The sequence below is a fragment of the Dasypus novemcinctus genome, chromosome 3 (genome assembly GCF_030445035.2).
Source record: "Dasypus novemcinctus isolate mDasNov1 chromosome 3, mDasNov1.1.hap2, whole genome shotgun sequence".
Lineage (NCBI taxonomy): Eukaryota > Metazoa > Chordata > Mammalia > Cingulata > Dasypodidae > Dasypus > Dasypus novemcinctus.
Genome location: NC_080675.1, coordinates 60,878,127 through 60,893,022, shown reverse-complemented (window position 1 = coordinate 60,893,022; position 14,896 = coordinate 60,878,127). Strand labels below are relative to the sequence as shown.

The window sequence follows — 14,896 nt, the reverse complement described above, 5'->3', positions numbered from 1 at the left end:
TGCAGGTGTTATAGCAGCTGCAGAAGGAGTTGTAGCAGCTGCAGGATTTGCAGCATCTGTTACAGGGAGAATAGTATCATCCGTAGTCTGTGTGTTGTCTGATGCATCCATAGTGACCTCAATAATGGAGCAGTCATTTCAGGTTGTGGAATGTAGAGTCCAATTCAGTGGTAGTGTCCAATTCATTGTATCCGTTATAGTGGTAGAGATGGAACCTGGTGGAGTTGAAGTGACAACTGTAGAGGTTGTGTGACCTACTGATTAAGTAGTGGCCTCATCTACTAGAGTGGTCGAAGAACCAGGTTCAGCAGTGGAGGCAGAAGTAACTGGGATTTTGGTGGCGGTACAACCTGGTACATTTGTTCTGGCAATAATTATGATGCCTGAGGCTGACAGTGTGGTAACAAGACATGTGATAGCTGCAGTGATGGCTGCTATAGATATTGTCATAGGTGAAGCAGCTGCTGCAATTGTAGCCACAGATAAGGTGTCTGTTTCTAACATTGTGGCATCAGCTATAGGGGTGGTGGCAGTTGAAGTTGTAGCTGGAGCGGTGGCAGTTTTGGTGGTTGTTGGCATCTGCAGAAACCATGGTGTTGTCCTTTCCATCTGGGTGGTACCTTCACTGTTGGTGGTCAACACACAAGATTGAGCAGTGGACATCGAAGAAGTTGGTGTGGTGGTGGAAGCATTTGGTACAGTTGTGGCATCAGTACCTGGTACCGTTATGTTGGCAGCAGAAGGATACGTTATACCAATAACTGAAGGTGTGATAGCAGTGCTCTTGGTAGCCCCATCACCTCTAGCTATAGTTTCAGAATCTTGGGTGGTGGTTTTAGCCTGAGTGGTCAACACACCAGGTTGAACAGTAGGGGCAGAAGTAGCTGAGGTTGAAGTGGTGGCACCTTGTTCAGTGGTTGTGGCAGCACATGCTACATTTGTACTGGCAGCAGAAGTTGTCTCGCTGGTGGCTGAGGCTGTGGCCATACCACTGGGAGTTGTATCCCTATGTTTGAAGAGGCTGCTGCTGTTTTGGAAATTGTTCGTACAGGTATTGTGGTTATGGAGCCAGCAGCTGTGGTAGTGGCAGAGCTTGTGGAGTCTGTTTCCACAGTTGTAGTGTCAGTTGCACCAGTTGTGACCCCATCAAGTGGAGTTGTGGTTGCAGCTAGAGTGGTTGTGTCATTGACTGACTGTGGTTTCCTTACACACCAGGGTAGTAGCTTCAATGGTTATGCTATCTGCTATTTAAGTAGTAGCCTCAGTCCCTTAGCAGTGGCAGCACTTGGTGTTGCTTTGGTGGCAGTGCCAGGCACAACTGTAGTTGTGGCATCAGAAGCAGCTGTAGCATGTGGCTGTGGCACTAGAAACAACTATGGTTGAGACACTTCGTGCAGCTGTGGTTGTAGCATCTGGTGCACCTCTTATACACATGCACACATATACACACATGCATATAGTTTAAAGAAAAATAACTAGATCTACAAATAAATACTGACATATATGGTGTCCTCATATCCTGCTAAATGAAAAAGAACAGGTAGCAGGCCAATGTGTGTAGTATGAGTCTATTTTGTTAAAAATCAATCATTCCACTCACCCCTAGGTATAAATATATTCTCTTGAATGTATTAGTGTGAACAAGGAGAAAGGGTGTAATGATGCCATGTTGTTAGCTTCCTGAGTTGAAGTTAGGGAAGGAGCAAAGGGGGACATGACTGGCTTTGTTTTTTGGGGTTTTTTTAGCAAATTTTAAAATTCTTTTTTTTTAAATGATACATAGATCACACAAAATGTTACATTAAAAAATATAAAAGGTTCCCATATACCCTACTCCCCACCGCGCCGCCCCCCCCCCCCCCACTCCTCCCACATCAACAACCTCTTTCATCATTGTGGCACATTCATTGTGTTTGGCGAATACATTTTGGAGCACTGCTACACCACATGGATTATAGTTCACATTGTAGTTTACACTCTCCCCCAGTCCATTCAGTGGGTTATGGCAGGATATATAATGTCCTACATCTGTCCCTGCAATATCATTCAGGACAACTCCAAGTCCCAAAAATGCCCCAATATCACACCTCTTCTTCCCTTTCCCTGCCCTCAGCAACTGGCTTTATTTTTATACATCTTTGTAGTAGGTTATTTTACTCTTCATAACATGCATGTTGTAATTTGAAAAAAATCTAATCTTTCTTAAAAATAATTTTGAACTAGACTGAGGCAGTTAAAAGCTCTTACACAATGTTATGAAGAATGTATAGAGATTTTGTTGCACTGTAAGATCAGAGTTGCCTGGATCACTGAGTCTTCACGTGGAGAACAGGCATCTGAATCAAGTCATTGCCTAGAAAACAATGGAGGAAAAGTTAACTTTTGTTATATTAAGCCAGAGATTTGAGGATTGTGTGTTACTGTAACAATAGCATAGCTTAACCTGAACAATACAGTAGTAAAGGAAAATCTGTGAAACAGATGAGTGTGGTTCTTGAAAGAAAAAGTAACTGTATTGTTTCTTAGTGGCTTATTAGTTTCATTTCCAATTAAGCCTGGCTTTACTTTGGATTTTCTACTTGAAAGATATGAGTCTATTGGTATCTTTACAATAAACTTAACTTTTTCTGGCTTGGTTTAAGCACATCATTTTTCCTGGCAATCAAAAGCCCAAAATCAAAATAAACATTGTTAGTCACATTGTAACCACCTACATATTCAGATCTCCATGATGATAGATGCTTTTAGTGCCCTGTCCACATCACCTTAGCATGTACCTCTTCATGCTGAAGACTGCTTATTGAAAATACCTATGAATCTTGGAGGGGATTTTCTAGCTGAGAGAGCAAGCTCAGCTCACAACAGGGCAAGCCAGAAGTTGCCAAGGAGTTAGTGTCCCTGGAAACAACCACAACCACTGATGCCATGTGGATGGGTGTTAATGGATAAATAGCATCTGTCTACCATATGGAGGGTCCGGGGTTCAATCCCCAAGGCTTCCTGACCCATGTGGTGAGCTGGCCAACGCGCAGTGCTGCCATGTGCAAGGAGTGCTGTGCCACACAGGGGTGCCCCCGCATAGGGGTGCCCCACGCACAAGGAGTGTGCCCCACAAGGAGAACCGCCCCACGTGAAAAAAGTGCAGCTCACCCAGGAGTGGAAATACACATAGGAAGAACTGACGTAGCAAAATGATGCAAAAAAAAAAGATGCCATTTCCCAGTGCCGCTAGATAATGCAAGCAGACACAGAAGAACACAGCAGATGGACACAGAAAGCAGACAATGGGGGGAAGGGGAGAGAAATAAATAAAAAATAAATCTTAAAAAAAAAATACCCATGCTCCTTGTCCCTTGGTTGGGATAACTCTGAGGCAAGTTCCACACCATCTCCTCGAATTTCCCATTGGATGAGCTCAAGTGGCTCCAGTGTCTTGGTAACTCACTTTTTATTGGCTATCTTCTTGTCTTTTTTTTACTTTACTCCCTTGTTTGTGTTCCTTAGGATTACCACCCTTCCCCACCCCCCAGTAAGATATTTGCACTTAAATTGAGGTCTCAGGGTATGCTTCTTGAAGGAAACCAAAGTCAAGATAATCATTAATTGTTTGTGTATACAAATATTCAATGAAGGGAAGCATCAACTCCCTGTGGAGTTATCATTTCTTTTCTATTTATGATGTTTTGCCCATTCTGCCTTTTATGCTGCCTATATTACTTTTGTCATGACATCTGTGTACTTTGATCCTATCTTTCAGAATGTGATGACTTCCTATTTTCCTCTTATCTTACAGAAGCTAATGACTATTTGTAATTTGGTACTTCCCGTCACTCTGACATATGCATTCCTCTGCTTCTTTTGACTGATAGTTCCTACTTTTTACATCTGTCTTGGCCACAGAAATCTGTGCTTTAGTGATCTCTATGAAATGGTGATGTGAGATTGTGGCTATGGAATCCATTGGCCAGACTTTACTCTTTGCATGAATAATTGAGGGCTTTCCTTGATATACAATCCAGACACTTATGGCTGGTCTATAAAAACTTAACTATCTAATAAAGTAATTTTATTAAAGATAGATTAGCTCTGTCTTTTATGAACTAAGAGTTATATTATTAGGAGCAAGAGCTTTTTGTGGTTTTGAAAATAGCTGGTTCTCTAAACATGGCAGTTTCAATAAGTCTGAGTAAAGGTAATTATGGGCTTAATTTTAAAGAATAATACAATTTAAGTAAAGATCTTTATTGGTCACTTGTTGAGCATGAGACACTTGAGGAAACCATCCTTGCCCTCTCAGAGTTAATGTTTTATTAGAAAGAATAAGACAAAAGCCCATCAGGATCCCTGTATAAGACTGTATGTAGCAGGGAAGGAGTCAGAGGAGAGGCAGCGTGTGGGGCTGAGGTTGTGAAGACTCCATGGGAAGGATTTCAAAACCAAGGACTAGGCTAAAGAGGAACACGGAGTAGAGTATGTGTTAGCAGAGAGGTTGAATTTTGGAGCTTTTGAAGATATCATTTACAGTAAAGAGGGTTCAGTCCTTAGTTATTATTTGGTTGTATAACATATGAGATTATTTAGGTGGAAAACACAGCTGGACTATTTCCAAAAGGGCAGAATGACTATTATGAGTCTTGGCAGCCTGAAAGACTCCGAGTAGTTCCTTGCTAACTGGTGAAAATCTGACATTCTCCAAGGTCTAAACACGAAAAAATGTTTTTAACAATAGGTATTTTGTCAAAAAAATAATATGTGGTGATAGTTTAAAAAATAAAGAATTTAGAATCAGGAACTGAATTACTTTACTTTTGGAGGGTTGTGTTTCTTCTAAAGTAGCCAAGAACTAAGGCAGGATACTGCAGCATTTATTAGGCTACTCAAGGAAGATTGCCATCTTCCCTGAGTTACTCCATTCCAGCCGCCATCTGTAGTGAAAAGAGCATGAATTTTGGAATTAGACTGATCTGGATTTGAACATGCTTGCTAGCCACAAGAACATGGGCAAAAATTCCATGAGGACTTTGTTTTGTTCACTGCAATATCCTCAATGTCTAGAAAAGTGCTTGGAATATAACGAGTGCTTCAGAAATAGTTGTTGAGTGAATTGATATCCTCTTTGATGCTCAATTTCCTTGTTATTAAGGAGGAAATAATAATACCTAACTCAGAGTTATGTTGAGGAACTATACAGGAAAATGTTAGAGAAAACATTTATCTTTCATAGGGAAAACAGTACCTTTCATATACCTGATTTCTATAAATATGACTTTCTTTTCATTCTTAGCTCAAGATTTTAGTTAACTATATGTTTGTTTCATTAATTAATTCCTTTTTTATTTATTTATTTTTACAACTATACACCTGGCTTTTAAAAATATGTGATTTAATATTTGAAGATCCAAGAACACTATGATGACTTCACATAGATTGGGAAAACAAACTAGTATTGGCTTTGATGCTTTTTGCTGGCTCAGCTGAAGTCTGGCTTGAGTGAAATGGAGAAAGTGCACGAATGGAATGAGTGGTGGGAGGAATAAGTGACTCTCCCCTCTGGGCACATCAGTAGGTTCTCCTGTTTGGATTGACATGACCAGGCAATTCAGTTTTATAAGATAAAACAAATAGTTATACTACACTCCACCCATAGATGCAGTTCAAGTGAGAAGTATGCATATAGCAAGATATAAAAGTATTGTGGCAGCATTCAGTGAGATAATGTGTTTTGTAAAAGTAAAACAAGCCTGAATGACTACAGAAAGTGCAAAAACTGTGTGAAAAGAGCAACAATGAACTTTTGCAGTTCTTCAAGGCTTTCTGCCCTGGCCTGATGGCAATGAATCTGACTGCCTAGAAGAAACTTGTGACAGTGACCCTACTAAGAAACATCATAGACAGTGTAATCTTAAGGGCCTGGAATAGGCAGACAATTGGGACAAGCTGTAAGGTTCCTGCTACTCTATCAAATTATTAAATGTTGTTTGGTTGGGTAAGACAAAACTATACTCTCTGCTGTAAATGATAAAGTACAACATTTTCTTATGTTAATAGAATTTGTAATATATTGTTGGAATACTAAATATCTTTTTTCCCTCATTGAGATGTGTTAATTGGGAAAGAACCTTCATGGGAGTAGGAGGACCTCCAGCAGGGTGTTTTAAAAAATAAAAAAAAGAGGGAGAAGGTGGATATTGACTTAGCCTGTGAATTGGCTGTGGCCCCAGGTCTAGTGAAGATGCTAAGAGCACTATTCAAACTGGGGAAAATGAGATTGTTTTTGATCAAGTACTGGCCTATATAGCCTTGCTGGTTGGGAATATTAAGCCCATGAGAAATGAAGTCTATTTATTAAATGTCTGCTAGTTGGAAGTCTTATTGATTGTTGTTGCAGCTATGGATTATGTATAAAATGCTTGAATACTAATCACAACTTTAATAATGAAACATATTTTGTACTTAAGTGATTTGATGAACTGTAAGTGATATATAAATGTACCTTGTTGAATGTATTGAGAAAAAATTCAATGAGTATTGTTCAAACCTAAAAGTGAAAATATCATGCAGGAAGCTTTGTTAATCAGTGAAACATTATTTGCATAGACTTAGCAAAAACAAAAAGGGGGAAATGTGGGAAAAAGGGTTTAAATTATGTTTGAACTTTGTATGACCTATTCCTTATTGCAGATGTTGCAGTTGTTCCTTACTGAAGATGTTGCAGTTGTTCCCTATTATTGTAGATGATGTTGCAGTTCTGATAGCAAACAACTGCTTAGTAGTTTCCAATAAATGCGAGGTAGAAACAAGGGTCGAGGCTCTCAGTTCCTGAAGCTGTGAGTCCCCTGGTCCCATCTTTAGCTCCTCTCATGTCTTTCTCTCTGTCCTTTATTTCTTTAAGTTCTGCATTGACTTCCCTTCAAGCCAACCTATTGCTGAGCTGGTTCACAGCACTTTCCAGTCCCTGGAGAGTGACAGGATAAACATCCATTCCATTTAGGAATAAATCCACGTCAGTCAGAGCTTCTGGTCTGTGTCTAGAGAGACCAAATCGTTGATGATAGTTTCCTAAAGTATAGCTTACTCAGTTTTTAATAAGTGCTAGAATAAACAATCCTTTTTAAAGACAGTCCTGTCCAGGGCTAAACGTAGGTAAAAAGTTTCTTGTACCTCTACCAAAAGTAGGCATAGACCCAATATATATTATCAAACAGAACACTGAACATCTCAACATGAAGTATGCGCATTAGGATAAGTGTTAACTAGGCACCATTTCTCCCCAAACAATAGGTGAGGATTTTTTCTCTTTTTTTCCTTTAACCTAAGGAGCTTAGACTGGTGACTTTCACTTAACAAGAGAAATCTTTTTCATGGATGTCACCACCTGCTCAAGACAGAAATTCTTCCCATCCACATCTCACCAGCACCTGTGGTTAGGGCTGATGAAGCCTGGCACCAAGACAATCTGTGATTTGTCGGTGACTGAACATCTTTGACAGTGCAGACTTAGTCAAATTTTAGCATCTTCTTTGTCTGTTAGTCTGCTAATGACTATCTACTAAATGCATATGATGAGCAATACATTGTATTTGCTGCTTTTAATCTCATTATTTCCCTGTGATTTTTTTTTATTTATTTATTTATTTATTTATTTAATTTCCCCCCCTCCCCTGGTTGTCTGTTCTTGGTGTCTATTTGCTGCGTCTTGTTTCTTTGTCCGCTTCTGTTGTCGTCAGTGGCACGGGAAGTGTGGGCGGCGCCATTCCTGGGCAGGCTGCTCTTTCTTTTCACGCTGGGCGGCTCTCCTCACAGGCGCACTCCTTGCGCGTGGGGCTCCCCTCCGCGGGGGACACCCTTGCGTGGCACGGCACTCCTTGCGCGCATCAGCACTGCACATGGGCCAGCTCCACACGGGTCAAGGAGGCCCGGGGTTTGAACCGCGGACCTCCCATATGGTAGACGGACGCCCTAACCACTGGGCCAAAGTCCGTTTCCCATTTCCCTGTGATTTTATTACTTTAGTTACTGTTGTAAGGGAATTCTTAGATTCAGCTAGACATAAATGTATGCTCTGGTGGTTTCTTTTGCAAATATCATATGAAAACATGTACAACAAAGCATACAAATTGTGAAAGAAGGCAAGTGGATTTGGCTCAACTGATAGAGCATCCACCTACCATATTGGAGGTCCAGGTTTCAAACCCAGGGCCTCCTGACCCATGCACAGTGCTGATACATGCAAGGACTGACGTGTCACATAGGGGTGTCCCCGCGTAGGGGAGCCCCATGTGCAAGGAGCCCCCCAAGGAGAGCTGCCCTCTGTGAAAAAGCACAGCTTTCCCAGGAGTGGTGCTGCACACATGGAGAGCTGACACAGCAAGATGATGCAACAAAAAGAGACACAGATTCCCAGTGCCGCTGACAAGACTGCAAGTGGACACAGAAGAACACACAGTAAATGGATACAGAGAGCAGACAATGGGCATGGGGTGGGGGAAGGGAAGAGAAATAAATAAAAAATAAATCTTAAAAAAAATTGTGAAAGAATATGAAGATTTTTTTGGGTGAAAAGAGACATCACAGTACATTTGTGGGACTGTCACATCCAGTATCCATACCAATTCAAATTCCCCATGAATAACTACAAAAAGAATAAAGAGGATTAGAACATTATCAACTTTTGTCTTCTTTCATTAGTAAAGTCTAAAAATTTTTTAAAATAAAAACATGGTAACTGGTCAATAAAATTGACTGGCAAATTATGTAATGAAAGAGGAGACAGTATATTCAAGTCAGACTCAAAATCTATAATGTTGGAATCTACTGAATCAAAGACTATTGGTATAGGATTGCAAACTAGGTTTACCCTTGAATAACTAAACTAGCCTAGGGAGGGAAGTCACCAGAACAATTAGAAAGGCTTCTTGGAGATTAAAGGATGAAATACAAAAAAAATCAAGTATGATGCTGTCTTCCACCCTTATGATTTACTATGAGATGTAAGAATAGAGAGGCTAAGCTGAATAAGCCAAATGATTAGTTAAGAAAAGCAGAAGATGAATACTGACATCTTTACTGGGTTCAGAGGTTTAATGAGCAAAAGTATTTATGCAGTAAAGTTTTGCTTATACTGTTTACAAAACCCACAAGTCAGCCTTTCTGCTCTCTTCTGCTGAACAATGGAGAGATGTCAGGCTAACTGGAGGCAAGGGAACGTGTTATTGTGACAATTTCAGTCCTCATGGAGATGGTGAGAAACGGCTTTCTGCAAGGCTCATGTAAACTACCATTTACAACTGAGAATTTCACTTCAATTCTAAGGAAATTATCCTGTTTGTATTCTTCCTCAAGAGGACAACTATAAAAGAAATCTAGAAAATCAAACCCTTGTCTATTTTGCTTTTGTTAGGTTATTTCTGCCAAGGTTTTTATGTGTATTCATTTAGATCAATTTTGGGTTAGGGGAGATGTCAAATTATCAGGCTAATGATACACTTTTAATAGCCAAACCCCAGAAACCCAGAAGCCTGAAAGAAGAATGGAATCTGGTTCTCTCCTCCCTTCAGACTCTGCAATAAAATGTCTTGCATCTGTTGCGCAGTGCTCCCAAATGACTTGCCAGAAGAATAAAGAAGGGAGTTCTTGAGAAGAAGGGATGTAGTTGACCTTGGGCATCAGGGAGTAGAGGGCCTGGTGAGAGGAATATGGAGAACAGAATAGAATGTACAGCGTAGGACGGGTAAGATTGGTGAACAGAGACATCTCATGCCAGATGAGGAGACAACTTACTGCTGCTGGGAAGGAATGGCCAGGGGTAGACTGCATGTGGTGGCTGGGACTCAGAAGGAAAGCTACATATGTTTTTACATTTCAGAGTTACGTGCCTGTGTGGTTTAGCCTCAGCTTTACTTCCATTTATTGGCAAACTGATGGGAGAGACCTTAAAACATGCAGTGGATGCTGAAGTACTCACTTCTAAAATTCCAGAACTCAATGGCCCAAATTTTGGCTCTTCTGGGGAAATCATGGCAGGCAGAAAGCAAGGCAACATAACATATTTACATTGATGGTGTAGAATGGCTTGCAGGTAAATAGCTTTGAATGATCCATGTCAAAACTTTTTGGTAAAACTGGGATAAGAGAAATGGTTTTAGTGACGTCTTCCCCTCTAATGTTGCAAGTTTTGGTTGCGAGAGAAATCATTTGCGCCAAAAATAATTTAAATATAAAAATTCAGAATGTTTATTTGTAGTTTAATATGCTTAAAATCCATTATTATTAGACAGCTACTTACTCTCCAGGTTAAGATATTTACCTGAGAACCTATCTTTAAGAGGCTTTTCCAGAAAATGTAATAGAAACAATCTGTTTCCTTATGAGTATTAATGGTTTAGTAAGCTACTTGTTTAACTGTAATCACTCATAGTTGTTTTTTTTTTTAAAGATTTATTTTTATTTATTTAATTCCCCTCCCCTCCCCCGGTTATCTGTTTTCTGTGTCTTTTTGCTGCGTCTTGTTTCTCTGTCCGCTTCTGTTGTCGTCAGCGGCACGGGAAGTGTGGGCGGCGCCATTCCTCGGCAGGCTGCTCCCTCCTTCGTGCTGGGCGGCTCTCCTTACGGGTGCACTCCTTGCGCGTGGGGCTCCCCTACGCGGGGGACACCCCTGGGTAGCAGGGCACTCCTTGCGCGCATCAGCACTGCGCATGGGCCAGCTCCACACGGGTCAAGGAGGCCCGGGGCTTGAACCGCGGACCTCCCATGTGGTAGACGGACGCCCTAACCACTGGGCCAAAGTCCGTTTCCACTCATAGTTTTTTAATAAGTTAAAAAATTTAATTCTTTTGTTGGTACAAACATTTTCCTTACAGAGTAGATTCATCTCTACCTCTTTTATTGCAGTATAGACTTTGCTTCTTTTTTAAAAATTTATTGAAATATATCGCTCATACATAAACATACATAAACAATAAGTACATAATAGTTGTGAACTTACAAAACAAACATATGTAACATCAAACAAACATATATAACATCTCACCCTACCACCAATAACTTGCATTGTTTTTAAACCTTTTAAACTAATGATTAAAGAGCATTGTCAAAATATTACTACTAAAGTATTTTTCCCCTAACCAATCTGATTATCTTTATATCATTTATATATGAACATACATAAACAATTAAGTGTATAGTAAAAGTTGTGAACTTACAAAGCAAACATGTATAACATGTTTGTTATACAGCAACCCTCCACCAACACTTTTCATTGTCCTGAGAGGTTTGTTACAAACGATGAAAGAACACTGTCAAATCTTACTACTAATCATAGTCCTTATCTTACATTTGGTGTGTTTTTCCCCCAACCCACCCTATTATTACTTTTTAAATATATTTTTTTATGACAGAAATTGTAAATTTACAAAACAATCATGCATATGTGCAGAACTCCCAAACAACACCCCTCCATCAACACACCACCATGTGATGTGTCATTTGCTACAGGTAAAATAATATCATCTGATTGTTACCATGTCCATAGTGTACATTTGGCCCACATTTTCTATACTGCCTCAGTATCAACACAGTACATCTTTTGCATAGATGCAAGAATATTATATTATTACTACTAATTACCATCCATAGGTCACTCCAGCTGTATTTTTCCCATGCTTGTCCACATTCCCATCACCCTGCAGTAGTGATATACATTTGTTCTACCTAACAAAGGACACTCTTGCATCTGTACCATCAACCACAATTCTCACCCACCTCTTGGTTTACTGTGTTATCCAGTTCCTAGATTATTCTCAAGCATTCTGTCAATTGGCATTTACATAACTAGACTACCATTTTCCGTCACATCCCCATTTATAAACTAGCAGTTACTCACTGTGTGTTAGCATCCACTCTATACATTTCCACAATTTTACAGTAAAGCTAATCAAAACTTCTATGTACATTAAACATAAGTAGTCCACTCAGTCCTTCTCTTATCTCCTTTAAGAATCCACCACCTACCACCAGGTCTTGAAGATATTTTCCAATAATTTCTTCTAGAAGTTTTATGGTTCTTGCTTTTATTTTTAGGTTTTTGATCCATTTTAAGTTAACTTTTGGATAAGGTGTGAGATAAGGGTCCTCCTTCCTTTTTTCAGCTATGGATGTCCAATTTTTTCAGCACCATTTGTTGAATGGATTGTTCTGCCTGAGCTGTGTGAGTTTGACAGGCTAGTCAAAAATCACTTGACCATACCTGTGAGGGTCTATTTCTGAACCATAAATCTGGTTCCATTGGTCTGTTGTGTCTGTCTTTAGGCCAGTACCATGTTGTTTTTACCACTATAGATAGTATAGGTAGGTATTATGATTTAAAGTCTGGAGATGAGGGTTCACTTTTCCTTTTTTTTATGATGTTTCTGGCTATTCAGGACTCCTTACCCTTCCAAATAAATTTAATGATCGTGTTTTCAATTTTTTCTTTAATGCTGGTGGAATTTTTATTGGAATTGCATTAAATCTATGTATCAATTTGAGTAGAGTCTTAATGACATCTTAATGATATTTAGTCTTCCAATCCATGAACATGGAATGTTCTTCCAGTTAATTAGGGCTTTTTTGATTTGTTTTAACATTGAGTTGCAGTTTTCTGAATACAAGTGCTTTACATCATTGGTTAAGTTCATTCCTGACTGAGTTTTATCTGTCATATTTTATTTCCACTACTCTTTTGACACTTTTATTGATATAATCTTCATTTCTAGACTCTCTTCCAGGCCCCTTTCTCCTGTCTTTTCTTTTTAGGTTCTAGCATACCCTTTAGTATTTCCTGAAATTCTGATCTCTTGCTTAGAAATTCTCTCAGTTTCTCTTTATCTGTGAATATTCTAATTTCACCGTCATTTTTGAAAGACAGTCTTGTTGGATATAAGATTCTTGGCTGGAAGTTTTTCTCTTGCAGTATCTTAAATATATCAGACCACTGTCTTCTTGCCTCCATGGTTTCTGGTGAGAAATCAGCACTTAATCTTATTGGATATACCTTATTTGTTATGCTTTACTTTTCTCTCGCTGCTCTCAGAATTTTCTCTTTGTTTTTGTCCATTGACATTCTGATGAGTATGTGTCTCAGAGTTGGTCTATTTGGATTTTTTTTTGGATGGGAGTACATTGTGCTTCTTGGACAGGATATCTATGTCCTTCAATAGGGTTGGGGAATTTTCTACCATTATTTCTTTAAATATTCCTTCTGCCCCTTTTCCCTTCTCTTCTCCTTCTGGGACACCCATGACACATATGTTTGCATGCCTTTTGCTGTCATTTAGTTCCCTGAGACCTTGTTCAATTTTTTCCATTCTTCATCTGTTCTTTTTGTATGTTCACTTTCAGAGGCCATTTCTTCAGGCTCACAATCCTTTCTTCCGCCTCCTCAAATCTGTTATTATGATTCCAATGTTTTTTAAATTCCATTGATTGCACCTTTCATTCCCATAAGATCTGCTATTTTTCTATGTATGCTTTCAAATTCTTCTTTGTGCTCATCCAATGTCTTCTTAATATCCTTAATCTCTTTAGCCATCTCATTGAATTTATTAAGATTTGTTTGAACATCTATAATTAGTTGTCTTAACTCCTTTATGTCATCTGGAGGCTCATCTTGTTCCTTTAACTGGACCATAGCTTCCTGTTTCTTGGTGTGGATTGTAATTTTTTGTTGGTGTCTTCACATCTGGCTTACTCGAGTATTTATTCTGGGTGAAGTTTTTCTCTCTAGTTTAGGGCTTCCTATCATTTCTCCCTTGCTGGTTGCGCAGTAGGAACCAAGCATGTAGTTGGTGCTGTAAGCTGTGGAGGTTCAAGCTGCCTCATTGCACCAGGGACCAATGAAGCTTCCTCCAACTTTCTCCTTTGCCAGGGGTAGTGACAGAGTCACAGCTGTGTGGAATAATCCAAGTGCAGGCCTAGACTGTAGTTGCCCAGAGAGACTGATGAAGCTTCACATCCCTTTCTCCCCTGCCTGGGGCAGGGATGGAGCTGCAGGTGTGGGCAGCAAGCTATGCAGTATGGGTCCAAGATGACCACAGTTGCCCTGGCAGACTTTTAATTTTCATTCTATGCCAGCCAAAGTTACCTTCAGTTACCTATATAGGCTGGTGCAGGGCTCCTCAGCCTCCTCCCTGCTAGAGGCGGGGCTGAAGCCTAGGTTAGGGCTGCAGGCTGATCTGTGTGAAAGAAACTGGTTCCTGCCAACACTGAGAGTTTCAGTTAGCCCGTTCCCCTCAGGCTGGGGGTAGAGCCAGAAAGGTGACTACTGGCCTCTTTCTGACTTGGGCTGGTTCACACCCCAGCTGTTCCCAGGGTTATCTCTTAGCCAGCCCGAGTCTACCAATCAGCAGCCAAAATCAGCAACCAGTTGTCTCCTCCTCCCCTGTTTCTGGGAAATGGAGCTTCCAGTTCCTGTCACAGAACAGCTCCTGGGGCAGCTCGTGCTGCCAGAATAGGCTAATCACCGGCCTCCGCAGCTTGGCCAGTAATTTCCCAGAGAGGCTGGTGCAGGTCTCCGCATTTTCCTCCCTGCTGGAGGTGGCACTGGGGCCTAGGCTAGACCTGCAAAATGATCTGAATGGGAAGAAGCCGGTCTCCACCAGCACTGGAATTTTCAGTCCGCCCTGCTTCCCCTCATGCCAGGAATGGAGTTAAGATGGCGGCTTCCAGCCTCTTTCTGACCTGGACAGACTCAAGCTTTAACTGTTCTCAGGATCATACTGTAGCCCACTGAATTTCCTCATCAATAGCTGAAATTGTTGCCCAACGGTCTCTTCCTCCTCTGTTTTGGGGAAGTGGAACTTTCGATTCCATCTGGGGAACAGTTCCTGAGGTGGCTTGTGCCTCCAGTGGAGGATGGGCA

General features: G+C 40.4%; 1 protein-coding gene across 1 annotated transcript; it reads right to left on the bottom strand.

Moving 5' to 3' along the window:
- Nucleotides 1-261: 261 nt before the first annotated feature.
- On the bottom strand, nucleotides 262-987 carry LOC139437642 (salivary glue protein Sgs-3-like). The gene has a single exon (XM_071212090.1). The coding sequence runs from the start codon at nucleotides 985-987 to the stop codon at nucleotides 262-264; it is 726 nt and encodes a 241-aa protein (XP_071068191.1).
- Nucleotides 988-14,896: the final 13,909 nt, after the last annotated feature.

What these genes read in the sequence shown, in the direction of transcription:
- LOC139437642 (XM_071212090.1), bottom strand. Translation starts at nt 987, where the DNA reads ATGGCCACAGCCTCAGCCACCAGCGAGACAACTTCTGCTGCCAGTACA.